Here is a 20,143-nt window from a genome sequence, read left to right on the forward strand (position 1 = left end):
CATGAAGTTTCCTCCTTGGAGGTGGACCAACGGCAGGAACCCAGGTCCTCACACAAGGGAGCTTGTACACTCTATCAGTGTGCCACCAACCAGCCCCATTTTAACTCTTTTTAAAAAGACAGAAATAGGAAAAAGGGAAAAGCTTTTCCATGTTTAATGTCAGATTTTCAATGTTATTTTGGAATTCTTTTTGATAGGAAGCAGAACAGTTCATCAACAAAGAAAAGGATGCTGTAGTTTGAACGGTAGAAATCACCTTTAATTCTACAAGATATCACCAAAAGTACCTGCTTAAAACTTAACTCAAAAGCACTTACCTCTCTTGTTGGTACAAGCACCAGTGCATATGGACCATCACTTCGCTGTGAACATGGAAGTAAAGCAGTGACACAAGTTAGATAAATGAAAAACACAGGCTTCTAGATAGAATTTAAAGGTTCCTTCCAGAAGTGGCCCCACTAAGCAAGGAGACAGGAATGCCCACCACTCTCACTGTGGAACATTCTAGATGTTCTGCCTCATGCAATCAGACTGCAGAAAATTATGTATAAATAGACCAGCGAGGGTCCAGAGTTGGTTAAGCACACATATTACAGTGTGCAAGGACCCAGGTTCCAGCCCCTGGTCCCCACCTGCAGGGGGGAAGCTTCACGAGTGGTGAAGCAGGGCTGCAGGTGTCTCTCTCCCTCTCTATCTGCCCTTCCCCGCAATTTCTCTCTGTCTCTATCCAATAATAAATAAATAAATAAGAAAATCTACTAAAAAACGGCAGCATTTGATATTTGGCCAAGTCAAGTAGCTGAATACAAAATTAATATTTAAAAATTTTTTGTAACACAAAATTAGAAAATTACAAAGGAAGGGGGAAATCACACTTATAGTAGCAACAATAAAAAAATAGCAAGAAAAAAGGTATAAGAATAATCTCAATTAAAAAAAAAATTGTGGGGAGTCGGGCAGTGGCACAGTGGGTTAAGCCCACGTGGTGCAAAGCACAAGGACCAGTGTAAGGATCCCGGTTCAAGCCCCCGGCTCCCCACCTGCAGGGGAGTCGCTTCACAGGCAGTGAAGCAGGTCTGTAGGTGTCTCTCTTTAAAAAAATTTTTTTAAATTGTGCAAAAGTTACAGGGCCAAACTTTTATGGCATAAAACAAAATGTGCGCAAGTGGAAAGATACATTCTGTTCTTGGCTAGGGATATCAGATATTATAATAAACAAACTATTTCTATATCAGTCCATAAGAAAATACATTCCTAACAAAAAAGCTCCAAAGATGCATATATGCATATGCACATATAACTATAATCAAACTGATTTCAAAGTTCATATGAAAAGTAAATAAACAAGAATAGCAGAGTTTAGAATAGAATCAAATATATACAAAAAAAATCAGAAGACAAAATAAAGGGCATTTTATATTAGTAGGACAAAGAAAGATTATTCAAAAAGTCTTTTAGGAAAAAAATAGGATTGTAATTCAGTTTTTCTTTCTAGCAGATTTCACAGATAAACTTTATTTTTTTTAAGATAAATTTTATTGTAAAAAATTTAAAATATAAGGGCCAGAGAGCGAGCTCACCAACTTAGTTGACCTGCCCTAAGCACTGCCCATTCTGAGGCCCAGCATTACCTGAGTGTCACAGGACTGGGGGAGCTGGGTGCTTTCTGTCTCTCTACCTGGGACATGAATAAGGACCTGGGAATGGTGGAATCATGTGTGTGAGGCCTCAAATGAAAAACAAACAAAAAACACCTAAACAAAATCAAGATTTAAATAGCAAGATGGGGGGTTATGCTGTACTTTTAAAGGGTCAATTTCCTTGACTTATAAACAAGGCAAATAAAAGAGATTCAAACTAAAGCTATAAATATTCTTTCCCTGTCAAATGGGCAAAAATCAAACAGCTAATATAGTGGTGATGAGGGCAAAGACAAACAGAACTCTCACTGTTGGTGGGAAGAAAAACTGGTAAGACCCTTTATTTTAACAGAATCTACCAAACAAAAATGTAAATTCTGGGGTTGGGCTGTAGTGCAGCAGGTTAAGCACATATGGCCTGAAACTTGAGGACCGGCATAAGGATCACCATTTGAGCTCCCGGCTCCCCACCTGCAGAGGGTCGCTTTACAAGCGGTGAAGCAGGTCTGCAGGTATCTATTCTTTCTGTCCCCATCTCTGTCTTCCCCTCCTTTCTGCATTTCTCTCTGTCCTATTGGGCAACAACATCAATAACAACAACAATAATAACCACAACAATGAGAAAAACAAGGGCCACAAAAAAGGAGAATAACTAAATAAACTAAAAAAAAAGTAAATTCCAGGGGGTTGGGAGGTAGTGCAGCGGGTTAAGAGCACGTGGCGCGAATCGCAAGGACCGGCCTAAGGATCCCAGTTTGAGCCCCTGGCTCCCCACCCACAGGGGCGTCGCTTTACAGGCGGTGAAGTAGGGGAAAAAAAAAAAAAAAGACTAGAACCTCAATTAAAGAAGGGACAATGCGCAGGAGTAGACAGCATAGTGGTTATACAAAGAGACTCTGAAGTCCCAGGTTCAGTCCCCTGCACTACCATATGCCAGAGATGAGCAGTGCTCTGGTAAAAAAATATAAAAAAAAGAAGGGACAGTGTGTATACTTATTTTGTTTATATGCAAAGACTATTCGAGTGAGGATAGATAAGAACTCTGATAAGGATTACAGTGTCCTGAGAGAACTATGCCATACGGGAAGCGGGGAAACTGCTGGTACATTTGGTGCTGAAGACTGAAATCAGGAACTCATACATGTATGTAGTCCTGTGCTCTGCCACTCAGCTAGCCAGCATCCTCATTTACATACTCTGTACATTTTCAAACATGTACATTATCTAAAATAACAATAATAGCCAGGTGGTGGTGTACCTTGTAGAGCGCACATGTTGTCATGCACAAGGACCCTGGTTTAAGCCCCTATGTCCCACCCACATGGGGGATGCTTCTTGAGTGGTGCAGCAGTGCTATGAGCTGGTCTCTCTTTCTCTCTCTTCCTATCTTCTCTTTCGATTTCTGTCTCTATCCAATAAATAAAATATATTTTTAAAAATAGCAATAACAACAATGATTTAAAAAGAATACAAAGTAATCTGATAAAGGGCTGAAGTCAGTGGTGCTATGCACATAGAAAGTGCTCGCAGACACTAAATGAATCATAATAAAGGCAGTGCAGAGAAGCCAGTGTGCGCTTAGCAGCTAATTCAATTACAGGTGTGACTTTTTCATGTTTTGCATAGGAAACATTTACCCACAAGGAGAAAAGGATTTGGAATTCAAACTACAGTCATCTGTACTTCACATCAACTTTGTGAGGCTGTGCTGAAGCCTAAGCAAAGAACAGTAAACATGTTAGTACAACGAAATCACCGTGCTGAAGTCTGACGTTAGGAGATTCTGACATTTCAAAAGGTGTTACTACACAGAGAAGAAGAAAGAAAAATCAATTCCTTGCAGGGTAGAAGTGAAGAAGCATAGATGTGATGTTTGTTAAAAAAGAAAAGGAAAAAAAAATCACAGCTCAAATAACTGAAAGAATGAAAACACCGCAAAGCAGTCCATTCTCATTCCATTACCAAAGTAATTTAAGACCCTGTTGGGTGCCTTGAATTCGCTGCTCCCTACAGATATGTTCTTTACAGGTCAAATCATTTTATTAATACAATGAACTCCAAGGGTTCCCGCTGAATATTACTGGAAATAAGTGAATAAAATCTGGGCTTGGAAAAACTGCTCTAAAGAGTATTTTCTTCTTTGAGAGATCAAGCTGTTATTAGTAATGAAAAGTACTAGAGCAAATAAAAATTATACCACAATGGTTCTGAGTACAAGCAAATCAAACTATTGTCCTTCAGGATTGCTCTGTTGGCACAAATGACAGGGTAGATGCTATTTCCAGGTCCAAGACAGCAGCTTTCCATCCTCCGCATGCTTTAGCTCACCTAAGCCTTGTCATCCCCCAAGAGACCAGCACTAACAATGCCTCCATGCCACAAGTGAAGTGGATTAATTAACCTAAAATCATATCTAGACCCAGGACTGAGCAGACCTCAAATCTGTTCAAAAAGGCACTGATAAATTATCCAAAAAACATATTACCTGAGCCAGAGCAAAGTACAATGCATCACGTACAACAAACAACCGTTTGAATATCAAACAAAGCAAACAAGAATTCCAATTAGAGAAGAGGAAACTATTCATAGTCATGGATCTGTGAAACAAGACTATTCAGCTGGAACAGTTATCACCCATAACAGAACAAACAGCACCAAACTCAAACTTCTTATGAAATAAAACTCCTCGACTAGTAAATGGTTCTCCTGGAGCATATAAATGAGATTTTGTTTCATTATTGTGATCATTTACATTCCTTTTCCTCTATCTACCAAATATAATGCTAAGCTAGTTGACTTATGACAAAGTGCACAAAGGAAAGGAGAAAAAAAATCAGTCAGTTGTATGAAATGAGATTCCTCACTTACTCACCTTAGAGGAAACCAGTATTATTAGCAGTTTTTCCCCCCCAATCACTTTTGTTTAAATCCTTTATTTAATAGAATAGAAGAAATTAAGAGAGATGGGGGAAGATACAAAAGGAGAGAGACAGAGAGATACCTATAGCACTTGTGTGTCCCCTGCAAGTGGGGACCAAAGGCTTGAACCTGAATCCTTGCACACTGTAACTTGCACATTCAAAAGGGGCGCCACCACCTAGCCCCTGTCAGTACTACCCGTGGTGTGATAACTGTTTCTCTCATTTTTCTATGTGCATGAATATACAAATTGTTTTTATGAAACTGAAGACAGACATTTCATAGCAGGAACACTTATCAAGTTCACAACTGATACTTGAGAAAAATATTGCTTCTAATGGCTATAAATGGTTCTATTATTTAGATGATTCTGTAGGGTTTCTTTTTCAATGCTTCAAGGTTTAAATAACTTCAGACTAATAAAAAAATTGTACAAATAGTACAAGGAACTTCTTTATAGCCATTCCTCAATCTTCTCATATGGTATCAATTCTCAAAATCAAAAAGACAATGATCGAAACCTGGAAACTAACATTGATGCAACAGTATTAATTGACAGACCTTGTTCAAATTTTATTAGATGATCTATTTAGATTCTTTCCCAGACAAGAATCAAATTCAAAACCACAGGCTGCATTAAGTTGCCATGTCTCATTCATCAAGTTTAAGCTGGGGTAGTTCTCTAGTATCTCTTTGTCTATTATGATTTCATTAACTTAAAGCCTACTGGCCAGTTCCTTGATAAACTGTCCCTCAATTTGGACTTGTCTGATGTTTCTTTATGATTAAATTACTTGAATTTACTAACTTTAACAACAAAAGTTTAATAAAAAAATACATAACTTTATGTATTTTGGCAAGAGAACCAAAGTAATGCCGTATCTTCTGTGCACCTACCTGGAATCACAAGTTTGACATTAAGTCATACTGAGGATGTCAACTATGATCACTGGTTATGGTAGTGAAGACCAGACTTCCCACCATAAGGTTACATAAGCTTTCCCTTTGTGGTTGCATTTTGTGGGAAGATACTTTGAGTCTTTACAAATACGCCATTAGCATCACACTTTCATCCACTCACATAGCATCTATGATGGTCCTAGCCTGAATTATAGTACTGTAACATTTGCCATATATAATGTTCACTTGAAATTCTACTATAAGAATGGGCCTTCTCTTTGTCCCATTTGTTTACTCAATGATGTATTTTTATCAGTTAAAACTCAAGGGCCTTTGTTTCAGTTAAGGGGTTTGGTCCAAGGTTACTACTATTATATTTTATCACTAAAATATCAGGTAGGGTTAGTACATTTTTTTTTTTTTGCCTCCAGGGTTATTGCTGGGTTTTGGTGCCTGCACTACGAATCCACTGCTCTTGGAGGCCATTTTTTCCATTTTGTTGCCCTTGTTGTTACCGTTATTGTTGTTGCCACTGCTGTTGTTATTGTTGGAGAGGACAAAGAGAAATCAGGAGAGTAGGGGAGACAGGGAGGGGGAGAGAAAGATAGACACCTGCAGACCTGCTTCACATCTTGTGAAGCAATGCCCCCGCAGGTGGGGAGCCAGGGGTTCAAACCTTATGCAGGTCCTTATGCTTTGCACCATGAGTGCTTAACCTGCTGCGCTACCACCCAACCTCGGGTTAGTACACTTCTAACTGTATTTCCAAACCAAGAGAAAAATAAAATTATCTCTCCTCATTTGTCTTAGGTACCAATTTCACTTCCTATATCTGATCTCATCATTTCCTCCCAAGTGAAAATAACCAGAAGTGTATTTGTGGAGCTATGGGCTGGGTTTTAATATAATGCCTATGGAACACAGCTTTTATCTGGTCTCCTAAGGAATCCAAGGAACCCAATTTTGACTGCCTTGGCTTAGGTTGTAAGTATGTTTCATTAACTAAAGATAAATTCTAGATAACGCTAAATACAAGACAGCCCAAATGTCAAACTCACTAACTGGATACTCATTTTCACATCTACTATTTAGAATAAAATGTTTTAAATATGTGAAGTCTTCATTATCAGAAAAGGTTGACCTCTGAAGCCAAAAAGCACTGGGGTAAGAATCCACTTCCACGATGATTTGTCACATAACCTTAGTAAATTATTTAACTTCCCCAAAGTTTCACTTCTATTGGTAAAAATGGAAAGACAGAAATGGCTATAACTCAGTAGGGCAAGGGTGGTGAAAGATTCAAGAAGATACAACCATGTATTTAGTCTGTTCCACTTTGGACACAAGTCTTTAGATGTTTATGTGACAAATACACTTAAAAAAAGGCAAGAAAACGGTGCTAACTAAAAACCAGTTCTTTCCTAATATTACTACTTGGCTTAGTTTGATAGTTGCACATGCACTATAAGCAACAACAGGAAAACATCTCATACTCACCTGTATTTTTGCTTTCATTGCTTGAAGGGACTGTACCACAGGGATGCAATAGGCAAGAGTTTTACCTTAAAAACAAAAACAAACAAACAAAAAACCCAAGAAAACAACAGTAGGAAAGTAATGAAAATCACAGATCTTGTAATTGTAAGAAAAGCAAAAATAATACAGCAAAGGGGATCTGCCCTCTGTGAGTGATACTAAATTCTGGAGTAAGGAGATATACACAAGCACAACAAGGAGAAGTCAATTCCCAATTCACCTGCTGCCAGAGCTACTAGTTTTGCTTCACAAATTAAGTGCTTCTAAAAAATATATGTTTGCATCTAACAAAGGAGACAATGATGCATTTCCCCAACTATGTAAGAGCTCACTTGATCACTTTCTGTAGAAATTACAAAACTCCTCAAGTGGGGCTGGGTGGTGGCGCACCTGGCTGAATGCACAAGTTATAGTGTTCAAGGATCCAGGTTCGAGCCCCTGGTCCCCACCTACAAGGGGAAAGCTTTGCGAGTGGTGAAGCAGGGCTGCAGTTTCTCTCTGTCGCTCTCCCTCTCTATCACCCCCCTTCTCCCTCGATTTCTGACTGTCTCTATCCAGTAATAAAGATAATGCAAAAAATATATATATATAAAAATAAAAAAGAAACACACACACACACCATCTCGAGTAAATGTTTTCTGTAGTGCTGACGTGGTTAGAAGGCAGTCTAAGCCCTAAGAATAGCTTCTAAAGACCAAGGAGAAACCAAGACACAGCAAGAATCTTTGGGTTTTCTTTCATACATGTAAATGGTGGTTGAGCTGGAAGCAAATAAAAAATAGGTGGCCTACCATTAATGGCAGAAGACCAAGTCCAGAGTGTTCTGGAACAATGTAGCATGCTGGGTTAAGGGCTCATAGCGCAAGCACCTGCACAAGGATCCCAGTTTGAGCCCCCAGCTCCCCACCTGCAAGGGGGTCGCTTCATGGGCGGTAAAGCAGGTCTGCAGGTGTCTATCTTTTTCTCCTCCTCTCAATTTCTTTCTGTCCTATCCAACAACAACAATGGAAAAAAGATGGCCTCTAGGAGCAGTGGATTCGTAGTGCAGGCACCAAGCCCCGGCAATAACCCTAGAGGCAAAAAAACTAATTAACTAATTAATTAATTTTTAAAAAGTGTGCGCTGTGAGCTGGCTAAATAGCTCAGGTGGATAGTGTGTTGCTCTGCAATGTATGTGGCCCAAGTTTGAGTGAGGGTTCTAGCACGCTGAAGGAAGCTTTGGTGCTATGGTCTTTCTATCTAAAACAAAAAAAGCAACAACAAAACACAGTGCTCTGTACTCAAGCAAAATGACTGACGTTTTATTAGTGTGTTCAAGTCAGAAGTATGCTGCTTTTGCTTTGAAGCAAATTGTTTTGAAGATTTGTTTATTTCATGAGGTAGACAGGGGTAGAGTACTACTCCAGCCTATGTGGGACCAGGGATCAAAACCCAGGCTTTGCACATGCAAGTCCTACATTCTACTAATGAGCCACTTCCCTCGTGACAGAACTGTGTTTTAATATGAGAAGGAAACAACAGCACAACAGGTAGCACAGTGAATAAAGCACTGGACTTAAATGGCATGGGGTCTTGAGTTAGATCTCCAGCACTGTATGTGCCAGGGTGATGCTCTAGTTTTTTCTTTCTCATGAATAAATGGACCTTAAAATAATAACATTAACAATAATAATATCAGGAGGAAATATTTCCTCTTAAAGTATATTTCCTCCTAAAATGAGAATGGGCAGTTCTGGTCAGAGCTGGTGGGATATGGCAATGCTCTGACAAAGACTCACTCTCATCAAAAGCAAGCACGACCTCCCCACCACCACCACTACACTACATAAAGCAAAGCAGTCACCACAAAGCAGATACAGAAATCTTAATTCTCTAACCTACTACCTGGCCATGAGCTAGAATGCCATGGGGGGAGGGGGATAAAAAAAAACTCAAACAAAACAGAAATTAAACGAGAACTCACCTGAGCCCGTCTGGGACCTCACAAGAGCATCTCTGCCTTGAAGTAACACAGGAATACTTTGCTTCTGAACACTTGGAAAACCAAAGAAATAGCACATGTTTATCTATATTATTATTTACTTTGCTTATTTATCCAGGACACACAAAATACAATTTGTACCATACTTTAATCTGTTTATCAAATACTACCCAAAAAGGTACCTAACTTTCAAGTGAAGTTGCAGAGAAACTTTTGATAATTAGAAGAGTAAGACCTTGGGAGTCGGGCTGTAGCGCAGCAGGTTAAGCGCAGGTGGCGCTAAGCTCAAGGACCGGCGTCAGGATCCCGGTTCGAGCCCCCGGCTCCCCACCTGCAGGCAGGTCCCTTCACAGGCGGTGAAGCAGGTCTGCAGGTGTCTTTCTCTCCCCCTCTCTGTCTTCCCCTCCTCTCTCCATTTCTCTCTGTCCTATCCAACAACAACGACATCAATAATAACTACAACAACAAAACAACAAGGGCAACAAAAGGGAATAAATAAAATAAAATAAATTAAAAAAAAAAAAAGAAGAGTAAGACCTTAAGCTAAATTTCTGGAAAATGGCAAGACAAAGACTGACCACCCTGTGAAATGAATTAAACCGAAAAAAAGCAGGATAGCATGGCTACCATAGAAGAGAGTGACACACTTGCTTGTTTTACGTTACAGGGACTATGGAACCCAGAAAACATAGTGGAAAGATCTTATGTGCAGAAGAGTGAAAGGTCTGTGGGCTGTCCAGACAGTCAGAAACTGTTGTTCATTCTCTTTAAAAAAAAACAAAAAACTACTATAAAGGACACACTAAGATATGTGTCTACAAGTGAACTTAAAAACAACAAAAATTGATACAGGGTTCCTTATTTTATTCAGTATTGTTAATAAAATGATGATTGGTAAAATATAGACGCATACATACTCAAAAAGAGGAAATACACCTCCATACTTTTCACTGTTCTACTTCTGGTTGTCAGGAGTCATCACTATTTACACACACACACACACATTTTTTTCCCCAGTATCTAATTATATCCAGTCAAGTATTTATTCCTGTATTTTTTGGATGACTTAAATTCCTACTACTAAGAAATGACGACAAATTGTGTATTTGGGACAAATTCTTTTCAGGGTAGTCAAGACAGTAATGGTATCTTTTGTAGACTGCCTTCTGGACCACAGCTCACTTAGCACTGAAAACAGAACTGAATGGAAACCCAGCCTCTCCTCATAATAGGAGAGAAAACTGGGCAGCTAAACGATATGTCAAATCCTCGGTGTTTAATAGCTTCATGCTGTTCTCTAATGTCAAGATACCAATTTTCTCTGCTCTCCACAGACAATTCAGATTTCATCTGGTTATAACTACTGAACATCTAAGAAAAATCAAGACAAGCCTGGAACTATTTCTTACCTGGTCATGCTAAACATTTTTAAGACTGTATTTACTGTAGAAATCTAAAAGAAAAGATAAAAAAACCTTTTGATCTTTAACTATTAATCATTTTAATACAAATACTTATAACACAAGTACGTAAGAAAAGAGAAAATACTGAAATGAAACTGATTAACATGATCAAGTCAAGATCCTCCAAAGTAACAATCTCACTGAGGCAGGGGGTATAGGGGTTGTCATTCTCCCTTTTCCTTAGGACACATGGCCATGGCTGGTGAAAGTACTGATTGTTACATCTGGGGGCCAGGATGTAACTGGTATCAAGTGAGTAGCTGTACAGACGCTGCTGAGCCCCCAGCAATGCATAAGACAGATAGACCATTCCAAATGACCAGGGTACCAAAATAAGTAATCATGCTCAAACCTGGAGGTGAGAAGACAAGTTTATACTACCCACCTTAAAGGAATAAACAAGTATGACCCCATGAACGAAGGGAACCTCCCCCCCCCCAAAAAAAAAAAAAAAATCAGTGTATTTTTTTTCTCTCCTTACTAATATATAAGTCTGGGACACTCATTCATAGTCAAACAAATAAACATGTATTAACTTCCTATGGGAAATGCATATTTAAAAGGCTCTTTTTTTTCCCATTTCTTTCTGTTTTCTTAAGATCTATTTTACTTATTACATATGATAGACAGAGCCTCACATGAAACAGAGGGAGAAGCCACAGCATTACAATGGCACATGCAGTACTGGGATTGAACTGGGCACTTCAGGCATACAAATCCAGTGCTCTATCAGCTGAGCCATCTCCCCAGCCACACTTCAGTTCTTTGGAACTACATTCTTCCCTTAGTAGCAAGATGTTAGCCCAGCTCCCTAGCTTCCATTCACTGTGACATTTGTTATCTAAAACAGTCTCAATGACAAATCCACCCAATAGTCAGAAGGTTGTCTCAAAGTCCACTAATTCCTAATCCTAGAAAACATGTGAGGCAAGGAAAGATTTACACTTTAAAACAGAGGTTGGGGTGGAGGTGGGGTCAGGGCACAGTGAATCGTAACATAAGCACATCTGAATTGTCCTGGAAGATTATTTTGCCAATCTGAGCCCATGCAGAAATGACTATTCTTTGATTTTTTTTCATAAGCTGTCAATTCACAGACATTCTGAATGAATACACAAACCCCAAAGATGGACTACAGAAAACAGCAAGATACTTACTAAATGTGGGTGGAGGTCCAGTTCATGAAAAGCATCTGAAGTAAACACCTTTTCTTGTGCCTGTTTTACAACAGGTCTGCAAGATGCAGAACAAATAAATACCCAGGAGTCAGTTCCAATCATCAAAAAGTGCAGCAGATATTACATTCCTAGTCTTTATGAAGGATACATGCACCTGAGCATACCTGTGAAGTTCTGGAATTTCTGGGTTGTTTTTAAACAAAGATGATGTCTTAATGCATGGTCTCTTCTCTTGGTTACTACAAACTGTACTAACTGAAGACTTCTTTGGAGAAAATGTCTGCTGTGTTTTCCCCTTAAAAGTCCTTTGCGTTTCTTTGACAGCGGTTTTCTTGATTGGGTGAAATGATGCCTCAGACCTCCGCTTCACAGGGGGAGCCTCACTGGATGTGTGGTATTTTCTTTTGGTGGCCTTTGCTGGCTGCAGTATTCGCAGAAGGAAAGAGCAACAAAAGATGCATCAGTCCATGAAGGCAGTATTCTCAGTATTCTGCCTGGCTGCCCACAGAATTGCATCTCCCTGCAGAGATCATTAGGCACCCCCAAATGTCAAGCAACAGTTTAGGGTCTTCAAGCAGATTTTTGACACACTTTTTTTATTTCCAAGGGGGGGGGGGAATTTCAGCTCATTATTCACCAGACCTCCCAATCCATTTAGACTCAAATAAGAGGAGGGTGAAGATGAAGGAGGAAGAGACATTTTTTGGCCTAAACATTGACAATGGAGTCTGTTTATTAGGAAAGAGAGACACTATCTTGTCAAATGTGCATGAAACTTAATCCATAGCCCCAGGAGTCCATTTACTCAAGAGGGAAGAGGATGATATGAATCTTTCTACCAACAAAGCCCATTGGTGACTAAGCACAGGAGACAGTGGGCTGCTGCATCCCAGTTTATGCCCAAGAAGCGGAAACCATTACTGCTCTACCCTAGAGCGCTTGGATCTCTGTCACTCTCCCCTCAAGCTGCTCCCCCAGATTCAGATGGCTCAGAGACAAGTCCTACTTGCCGATTTCATTCCAAATGAGATTTCTGCTCCATCCATCACTTGTATTACAACTATTTCCAACTCTCCTTGCCTTTCAATTCCCCATCTGATCACAAACTATGGGCTACAACACTAGATATTTTCTTGCTTGTTGTTTACTTATGTAACATAAAGGTGATTAAAGGTATGATGCCCAAGTTTCCCATAGGAAAAGGAAACATTCAATTCCTCTATTTTCTCTGGCCTTCTCTTCCAAGATACACATGAATAGAAACAACCTATGAGTAGCCAGTGGTTGTTATTCTGGCATTTTGGTTTCTCTTGGAATATATTTTCCTCTTGGCTTGAAATGGTAACTTCCATTTATCCATCAACTTACATTACAGGTGACTGACAGCTTCAGACTCAGCTACCAAAAACAACAGTTCTTTGCTCTCAATCAGAACTTTTAAAGCTAAATAACTCAATGAATGAAAAATCAAGTACTTGATATTAAAATATTTTTACAATGTTGCAAATTTATTAATTTTCACATTAAATCAATGGATGAAATCTAAACTCAGGCCTGGTGTATCATTTGCAAGAGAGAGTGAAATGTGCAGATTTTACCAGATTGACAAACTTTCGAGTACAAAGAGGCTCAAAGGTTACTCCCACCATATCCCCCAACAGGTTGGCTTACAGCTTCTACCTGTACAATCTCCTCTTCTCCCCTTCAAAACAACTTGGTATATTCTATGCAAAATCTAGGGGTAAGGAAGTAGTTTTTGTGAGATTCAGGCACAGTCTGCTACCTTAAATACGTGAGGTGTGGCTTTCTGAACCAGTGTCTAAGTTATTTCTTCATGTACATAACATTAATAGAACTAACACTAAAGAACTCCTTTCTTCCTCCTTTGGACCAAATAGTCCAGATATAATACAAATTTTAGATCCCATGCCATTCTTGTCACCCTTATTACCACGTCACTTCTCTCTGAAAGCAAGTATGTACGGGCTCGGGAGGTAGCTCAGGGGATATGAATATTCCAAGTGTGAAGTCATGGGTTCACCCCCTCAGTCACCACATGGGAGCACCATGGATAGCACCAAGAAGGAGACTTAGGTAGAGATCACCGGGAGCCCCATGGATGGGGAAGAGGCGCTTCGGTGCCAACCATCAATCCCTGAAGAATACAGAATTTAAAAAGTATAAGCACTTGGATTTAATGACAACACTAGACAGGTTATCCATGGTTTCTAGACTAAAACTAAAGTCTCCAATATGACTCACAAATCCTCCAGAATCTGGACTCTACTCATCTCAGTCTTAAATGTGCCCTCCATCCTTAATTCCTCCTCCAATTCTTAGAATGAATGTACCATGTGCCTTCCCTCCTTACTGTATCTGTGCATGGTACTCCCTCCCCTCCCAGCCCTGCTTTACCTGACTAACTCAAACACATATATACATCCTCAGCTCTAGGCTCAGAAGAGTCTTTCCTCATCTCCTATTTCTACCTAATCAAGTAGGGCTCCTTGCTCTTGACTCTTCTGGCGACTTTACTCTCCTTTGTTACACTTACAATCACAAGTACAGGGAGTCGTGTAGTAGCACAGTGGGCTAAGCGACCAGCGACCAGCGTAAGGATCCTGGTTAGAGTCCTCCGCTCCCCACCTGCCAGGCTAGCGTGAGGGTGTTTCTTTCCAGGCACGTGCTCTCTGGGTTGGGGAGAACTCGACCAGAGCCAACCTGGGCTGCTGCTTACTTAGCAACGCGGGAGAGACACCAGGAACTCGTGGGGGAGTGGGAACGCAATGCAATGCCTTTATACATCAGGCTCAACCTGACGCTGTTAACTTGCTACGGAAGAAGGGCAAACGCTAGAAGAAGAAGAATTGATCAGAGACTACGCATTTATATATATCTTTAACCGAAAAAGGCAAGTGGGAAAAGGAAATGGCTAGGAGAGGGGGTGGAGAAAAGAAAAGAGCTCAAAGGTAGAAAGCTTCCATAGCAGCTGCAGTGAAGGTTCTAACTAGTAGGATTAACCAATACCCTGCAGGCAGGGCGGTCTCAGGCAAAACAATGATTATGTAAATAGACCACAGCATCAAGTAATGCAGGGGAGCTGGCATAATGCCCAACACCCACCTACAGGGGAGTTGATTCACAGGCTGTGCAGCAGATCTGCAGGTGTCTATCTTTCGCTCCCCCTCTCTCCATTTCTCTCTGTCCTATCTTAACGACATCAATAACAACAATAAAACAACAAGGGTAACAAAAAGGAAATAAATAAATATTAAAAATCACTTTGCAAAAAAAAAAAAGAATCACAAGTACAGCATGAAATTCACTGTGTGGCATGTCTTTCTTATTCTACTGGAAACTCCATAAAGAAAAAGGACATCTAGGGCAGGGGAGAAAGCATAATGGTTATGCAAAACAACTCATTCCCGAGGCTCCCAATTCCCAGGTTCAAGTTCCTACACCACCATAAACCAGAGCTGAGCAGTGCTCTGGTTAAAAGAAAAAAAAAAGGGGGGGTGGGGGGGAAGTTGGGCGGTAGTGCAGCCAGTTAAGCACAGGTAGCACAAAGCGCAAGGACAGGTGTAAAGATCCTGGTTCGAGCCCCCCCCCACCTACAGGGAGTCATTTCACAAGCGGTGAAGCAGGTCTGCAGGTGTCTGTCTTTCTCTCCCCCTCTCTGTCTTCCCCTCCTCTCTCCATTTCTCTCTATCCTATCGAACAATGACAACAATAATAACTACAAAAATAAAACAAGGGCAACAAAAGGGAATAAATAAATTTTTAAAAATGGACATCTGTCCTTCATTGCAATGAACCCCATATTGACCTTTATCTAGCACAAAGTTAGTACTTAATAAACATTTGTAAGATAAATATCACACAATGCAACTGTCCCTTTCCACAACCTAGACACTATTCTACATCTGAACTCTCCCTCCTTGCATATACAACATATTCATTTTTTAGGGGGCAGGGTGTTGGTGCACCGAGTTTAGTGCACATAGTACAAATCGCAAGGACCTGTGCAAGGATCCCAGCTCATGTCACTGGTTCCCCACCAGCAGAAGGGGCGGCTTCACAAGTGGTGAAGCAGGTCTGCAGGTGTCTTTTTCTTTAAGCCCCCCCTCTCTAAGCCCCCCCCCACCAATTTCTCTGTCCTATCCAAAAAGAAAATCGAAAAAATGGCTGCAAGAGCAGTGGACACAGTGCTGGCACTGAGCCCTAGTGATAACACTGGAGGCAAAAAAAAAAAAGATTTAAAGCATTTTTTAAAAACTGACCCCTTAGCAGCTATGAAGTCATTTGGTTCTAAAGATATAAAGCAGAGAGAACAACTAAATTTTTAAGGAAATAACACACTAGTGAAACAGGTAAAATGTAAAAGCATAAGTTCACACCTGTCAATTTACAGAACAGATATGTACAAAAGATTATAGGAGTACGAAATAATGAAAGACTGACTACCATGGCTATGGCAAGAGGAAAGGAGGCAGAAACAAAGAAATCTTGCATCTGAGCAGAGAGGAACAAGGACTTATCAGGATCTTTTAAGAATCAGCGGCAGGAGTCTGGCAGTAGTGCAGCGGGTTAAGCACACATGGTGCAAAGTGCAAGGACCGGCGTAAGGATCCTGGTTCGAGGCCCTGGCTCCCCACCTACAGGGGAGTTGCTTCATAGGCAGTGAAGCAGGTCTATAGGTTTCTATCTTTCTCTCCCCCTCTCTGTTTTCCCCTCCTCTCTCCATTTCTCTCTGTCCTATCTAACAATAATGACATCAATGACAACAATAATAACTACAACAACAATTAAAAAAAACAAGGGCAACAAATGGGAAAACAAATAAATATAAAAATTAAAAAAAAAAATCAGCTGCACGGCATTAAAGAAAGCCATTTCCCTTTGAGTCCCTGTTCCCATACTTGTAAACAGAAGGGCCCATAACAGAAGATAACTTTTTTTTTTTTTTTTTTAACCAGAGTACTGATCAGCTCTGGCTTATGGTGGTACAGGGGATTGAACCTGGGACTTCAGAGTCTCAGGCATAGCAGTTTGTTTGCATAACCATTATGATATCTACCCCCGCCCAAGAGATAACTTCTATGTCTCCAATTAGGAATACAGACATGCTGGATAAATTTATCAGTATCCTAAATTTTGGGTTGGTAGCTAATATACTGGATCTAGAAAATCTTATGCGGGCCTAGAAACCTAAATGCCAACCAAGTCTTTGATACTAATACGAATTAGCAGTTACTATATGCTTGGCAGTATGCTAAGTTCATGAATTCTCTCATTTATGTGCAGATAGATACTGGTGCCATCCCATTTTAAGGTGTGAAAAACTGAGACAAGCCATTTCAGATCACTGGGGGAGGGGAGCAGGCTTTACCCAGATACTGGCTCCATAGCCCAGGTTCCTGATGATAATGATAACCACATATTCACTGTATTCTAGTTGGGGAGAAAAATGTCCTATCTAGCTTGACCCCAATTTTGTCTAAAGTTGCTGTTTTCTAAAAGAGTAATTACCAAATCGTTAACTGAAGTTATCTCTGAGTATGGCAATTATGATTTAAAAAAAAAAAATCTACTTTCGGGAGTCAGGCTGTAGCACAGTGGGTTAAGTGCATGTGGTGCGAAGTGCAAGGACCAGGGTTTAAGGATCCGGGTTTGAGCCCCTGGTCCCCACCTGCAGGGGAGTCGCTTCACAGGCGGTGAAGCAGGTCTGCAGGTGTCTATCTTTCTCTCTCCCTCTCTGTCTTCCCCTTCTTTCTCCATTTCTCTCTGTCCTATCTAGCAATGATGACATCAACAACAATAATAAATACAACAATAAGAAAAAACAAGGGCAAAAAGGGAAAATAAATAAATATTTTAAAAATCTACTTTCGGGAGTCGGGCGGTAGCACAGCAAGTTAAGCACATGTGGCGCGAAGCGGAAGGAGCAGCATAAGGATCCCTCAGCTCCCCACCTGCAGGACCTGCAAGGAAGTCACTTCACAAGCGGTGAAGCAGGTCTGCAAATGTCTTATCTTTCTTTCCCCCTCTCTGTCTTCCCCATCTCTCTCCATTTCCCTCTGTCCTATCTAACAATGACGACGTCAATAACAACAACAATAACTACAACAATAAAAAAGGGCAACAAAAGGGAAATAAATAAATAAAAATTTTTTAAAGTCTACTTTCTAAATTTCCTATAATAAATTTGTGTTAACTTAACAATCAGAAAACAGGATACTGGAGATAAAGATCAGCCTGTTACAACACAGAACTTGCATGCCTGAGGCCCCATAGGTCACAGGTTCAATCTCCAGCACCATATTATGCCAGACCTGAGTAATGCTCTGGTATTTCTTTTTCATAACAAATACATAAATAAATCTTACATAAAATAATCAGAAAACATTTAAAGAAAAAAAACACTCTGTATAATGTACAGTAATTTAAGCCATCAAGGTCTTTCCAATTCCAGCATATTACTTACCAAATCTAAATTCAGGTTACAGGCAAATTTGATCAGCATATTCATTGTTTTCATTCAAGACGTAATAAAAAATACAGCACAGACAAGAACAACGCATATTCACTGCCATCACTTCACTAATGAATGTCCTTTTGTCACACAGTTCAAAGTGATCCAGGGAGAAACTGCATTTCCTCATACATCTCACTCAAGAAAGTTTTCCAAAGTGCTTCGTGGGTGTTAAGTCACTAGGCAGGCACATGATACAAATGCTCCACTGAGATGATGGGACAATTTTATAACCCTAAATGGAACCAATACAACTTTGATGTTGGTATTTATAAAGTGCCCTGTGAGCCCGCAAAGGCAGTCTTAATAAATATCCTCATAACATATTCTTCATAACTTTCTATGAAGTAGAAATTATCACTCCCATGGACTGGGAGGTGGTGCAATGGATAAAACTTTGGATTCTCAAGCATGAGGTTCTGGGTTCAATCCCTGGCAGCACATGTACCAGACTGGTATCTGGTTCTTTCTCTGTCTCCTTTCTCATTAATAAATAAAATCTTAAAAAAAAAAAAAAAGAAATTATGATTCCCATTTGAAATTATGATCTTCATTTGGAGCAGTGAGGTTCACAGAAGTGTGGTGACTTCCCTAAGGTCAAGATAGCATGTGTGTTGCAAGACTGGCATGGAATCCTAGGTCTAATTTACCCAAAGCTCATACTCAATGGCTCTTCTGCACTTCCCTTCCTCAAGCCACAAACATGGGCCCACACTAGTTTGTTGAAAACTCCTTATTCTCGAGTCTCTAAATCCTGAAACTTGATTATCCCTAAAAATCACCAAAGAGAATCTACTTCAAAAACACGGGTTGACCTAAACTGAACTGGACTTTTTTTCAATTGGAAATAGGTTCTGAGAGAAAACATACAGACTTTGACACAACCCTACACCTTCCTTGACGCAAGATAGCATCCTTCCTGGTCTTTGGATACCTAGTGATTTTAGAACAGATTTTCAGGCACGCAGTTATTTATTTATTTATTTTCTAGCAGATAATCCTAGAGACCAGTTTACACCTTTCCCCACCCTTTTGAAGGGATTACAGTGATATGTTGTATCTTTTCTCCCCTACGTACACTGCACGTGGGTGAAAATCGATGTCACCTGTGAAGGAAATGTCACGTCTCCAGTCCTCATTCCTGATGTACATGGCCCTCGGAGTCGAGGAAACAGTGGTCTAGAGAAGTTAAAAGACTGGTGGCAAGTGACAGCTGGGAGTCCCTAACTTCTCCGAGAATCAGCCTTCCCGACTCCAGCCGCCACCGCAGGTCCCTACACTGGCAGTCCATGCAGCTTCCCAATCTCTTTAGCCGGCTCCTTTCCAGCCAAGAACAACCCCGTGGGATGCAGCCGCGCTTTAGACACGTGCTTCCCAGAGATTCCTCCGAAACTGCGAGGTGATAATCCCCCCCGCCCCGCCCCATCACTCCGAAAATCATCTGAAACCCCATCCGGAGGCAAGACCGCGGTAACTGGGGCCGGGCCCAGGTGCAGATGAAACCAAGGCTGAGTCAGAACTCACCGGCATCGCCGGGACCGGACAGGGTCTGGAGGCCATCCTTGAGGCGGCAGCCGCGGGAGGCGGGGAGGGGGCGGCGGAGGAGGAGCGCAGCAGCCGCAGCCCCGGGCCTGCTGGGAGGCGCGAGCACACGCGCCCTGGCCTGGCGCGTCTGGGGTCTGGAGGGCGGGCCGGCTCTGGCCCACGTGGGAGGAGAGCGAGGACCCCGCGTAGCTGGCCCGCCGGGTCCTGCGGCCGCAGCGTGAGAGTGACAGGGCCCACGAGAGACGCCGGTCAGGTCGGGCTAGCCACTCCGCTGGCACGTGCATTGCGGCGTGGCTCTTGACCACGGATGCCACATGACCCGCAACCCTAGAGTTCAAGCTTGCCAAGTTCTCCCACGTTTTCTGATGGCCAAAAAGAGGCATGTGCCAACTCATCCACGCCTCCTTCGTCTCTACTTGAATTACAGCGACACTCGACATAGTAATAAT

The 20,143-nt window shown here is 41.1% G+C and overlaps 1 protein-coding gene across 2 annotated transcripts in view; it reads right to left on the reverse strand.

Annotated features, from left to right (window-relative positions):
* DDX31 (DEAD-box helicase 31) overlaps positions 1 to 20,052 on the reverse strand; it is a 96,738-nt gene extending 76,686 nt beyond the window's left edge. The window contains exons 1-7 of one of the 2 annotated variants that reach the window (XM_016190303.2): positions 19,674 to 20,052; positions 11,782 to 12,038; positions 11,597 to 11,672; positions 10,386 to 10,429; positions 8,959 to 9,029; positions 6,957 to 7,021; positions 318 to 362 (exon numbers count right to left, since the gene is read on the reverse strand). In XM_016190303.2, coding sequence (XP_016045789.2) covers positions 318 to 362; positions 6,957 to 7,021; positions 8,959 to 9,029; positions 10,386 to 10,429; positions 11,597 to 11,672; positions 11,782 to 12,038; positions 19,674 to 19,709 — 594 coding nt within the window. In that variant the 5' untranslated portion in view covers positions 19,710 to 20,052. The remainder of the gene's footprint in view (positions 1 to 317; positions 363 to 6,956; positions 7,022 to 8,958; positions 9,030 to 10,385; positions 10,430 to 11,596; positions 11,673 to 11,781; positions 12,039 to 19,673) is intronic. The other variant, XM_060200449.1, reaches the window with a different exon arrangement.
* Positions 20,053 to 20,143: the final 91 nt, after the last annotated feature.

This window comes from Erinaceus europaeus, chromosome 10 (assembly GCF_950295315.1).
Source record: "Erinaceus europaeus chromosome 10, mEriEur2.1, whole genome shotgun sequence".
NCBI lineage: Eukaryota > Metazoa > Chordata > Mammalia > Eulipotyphla > Erinaceidae > Erinaceus > Erinaceus europaeus.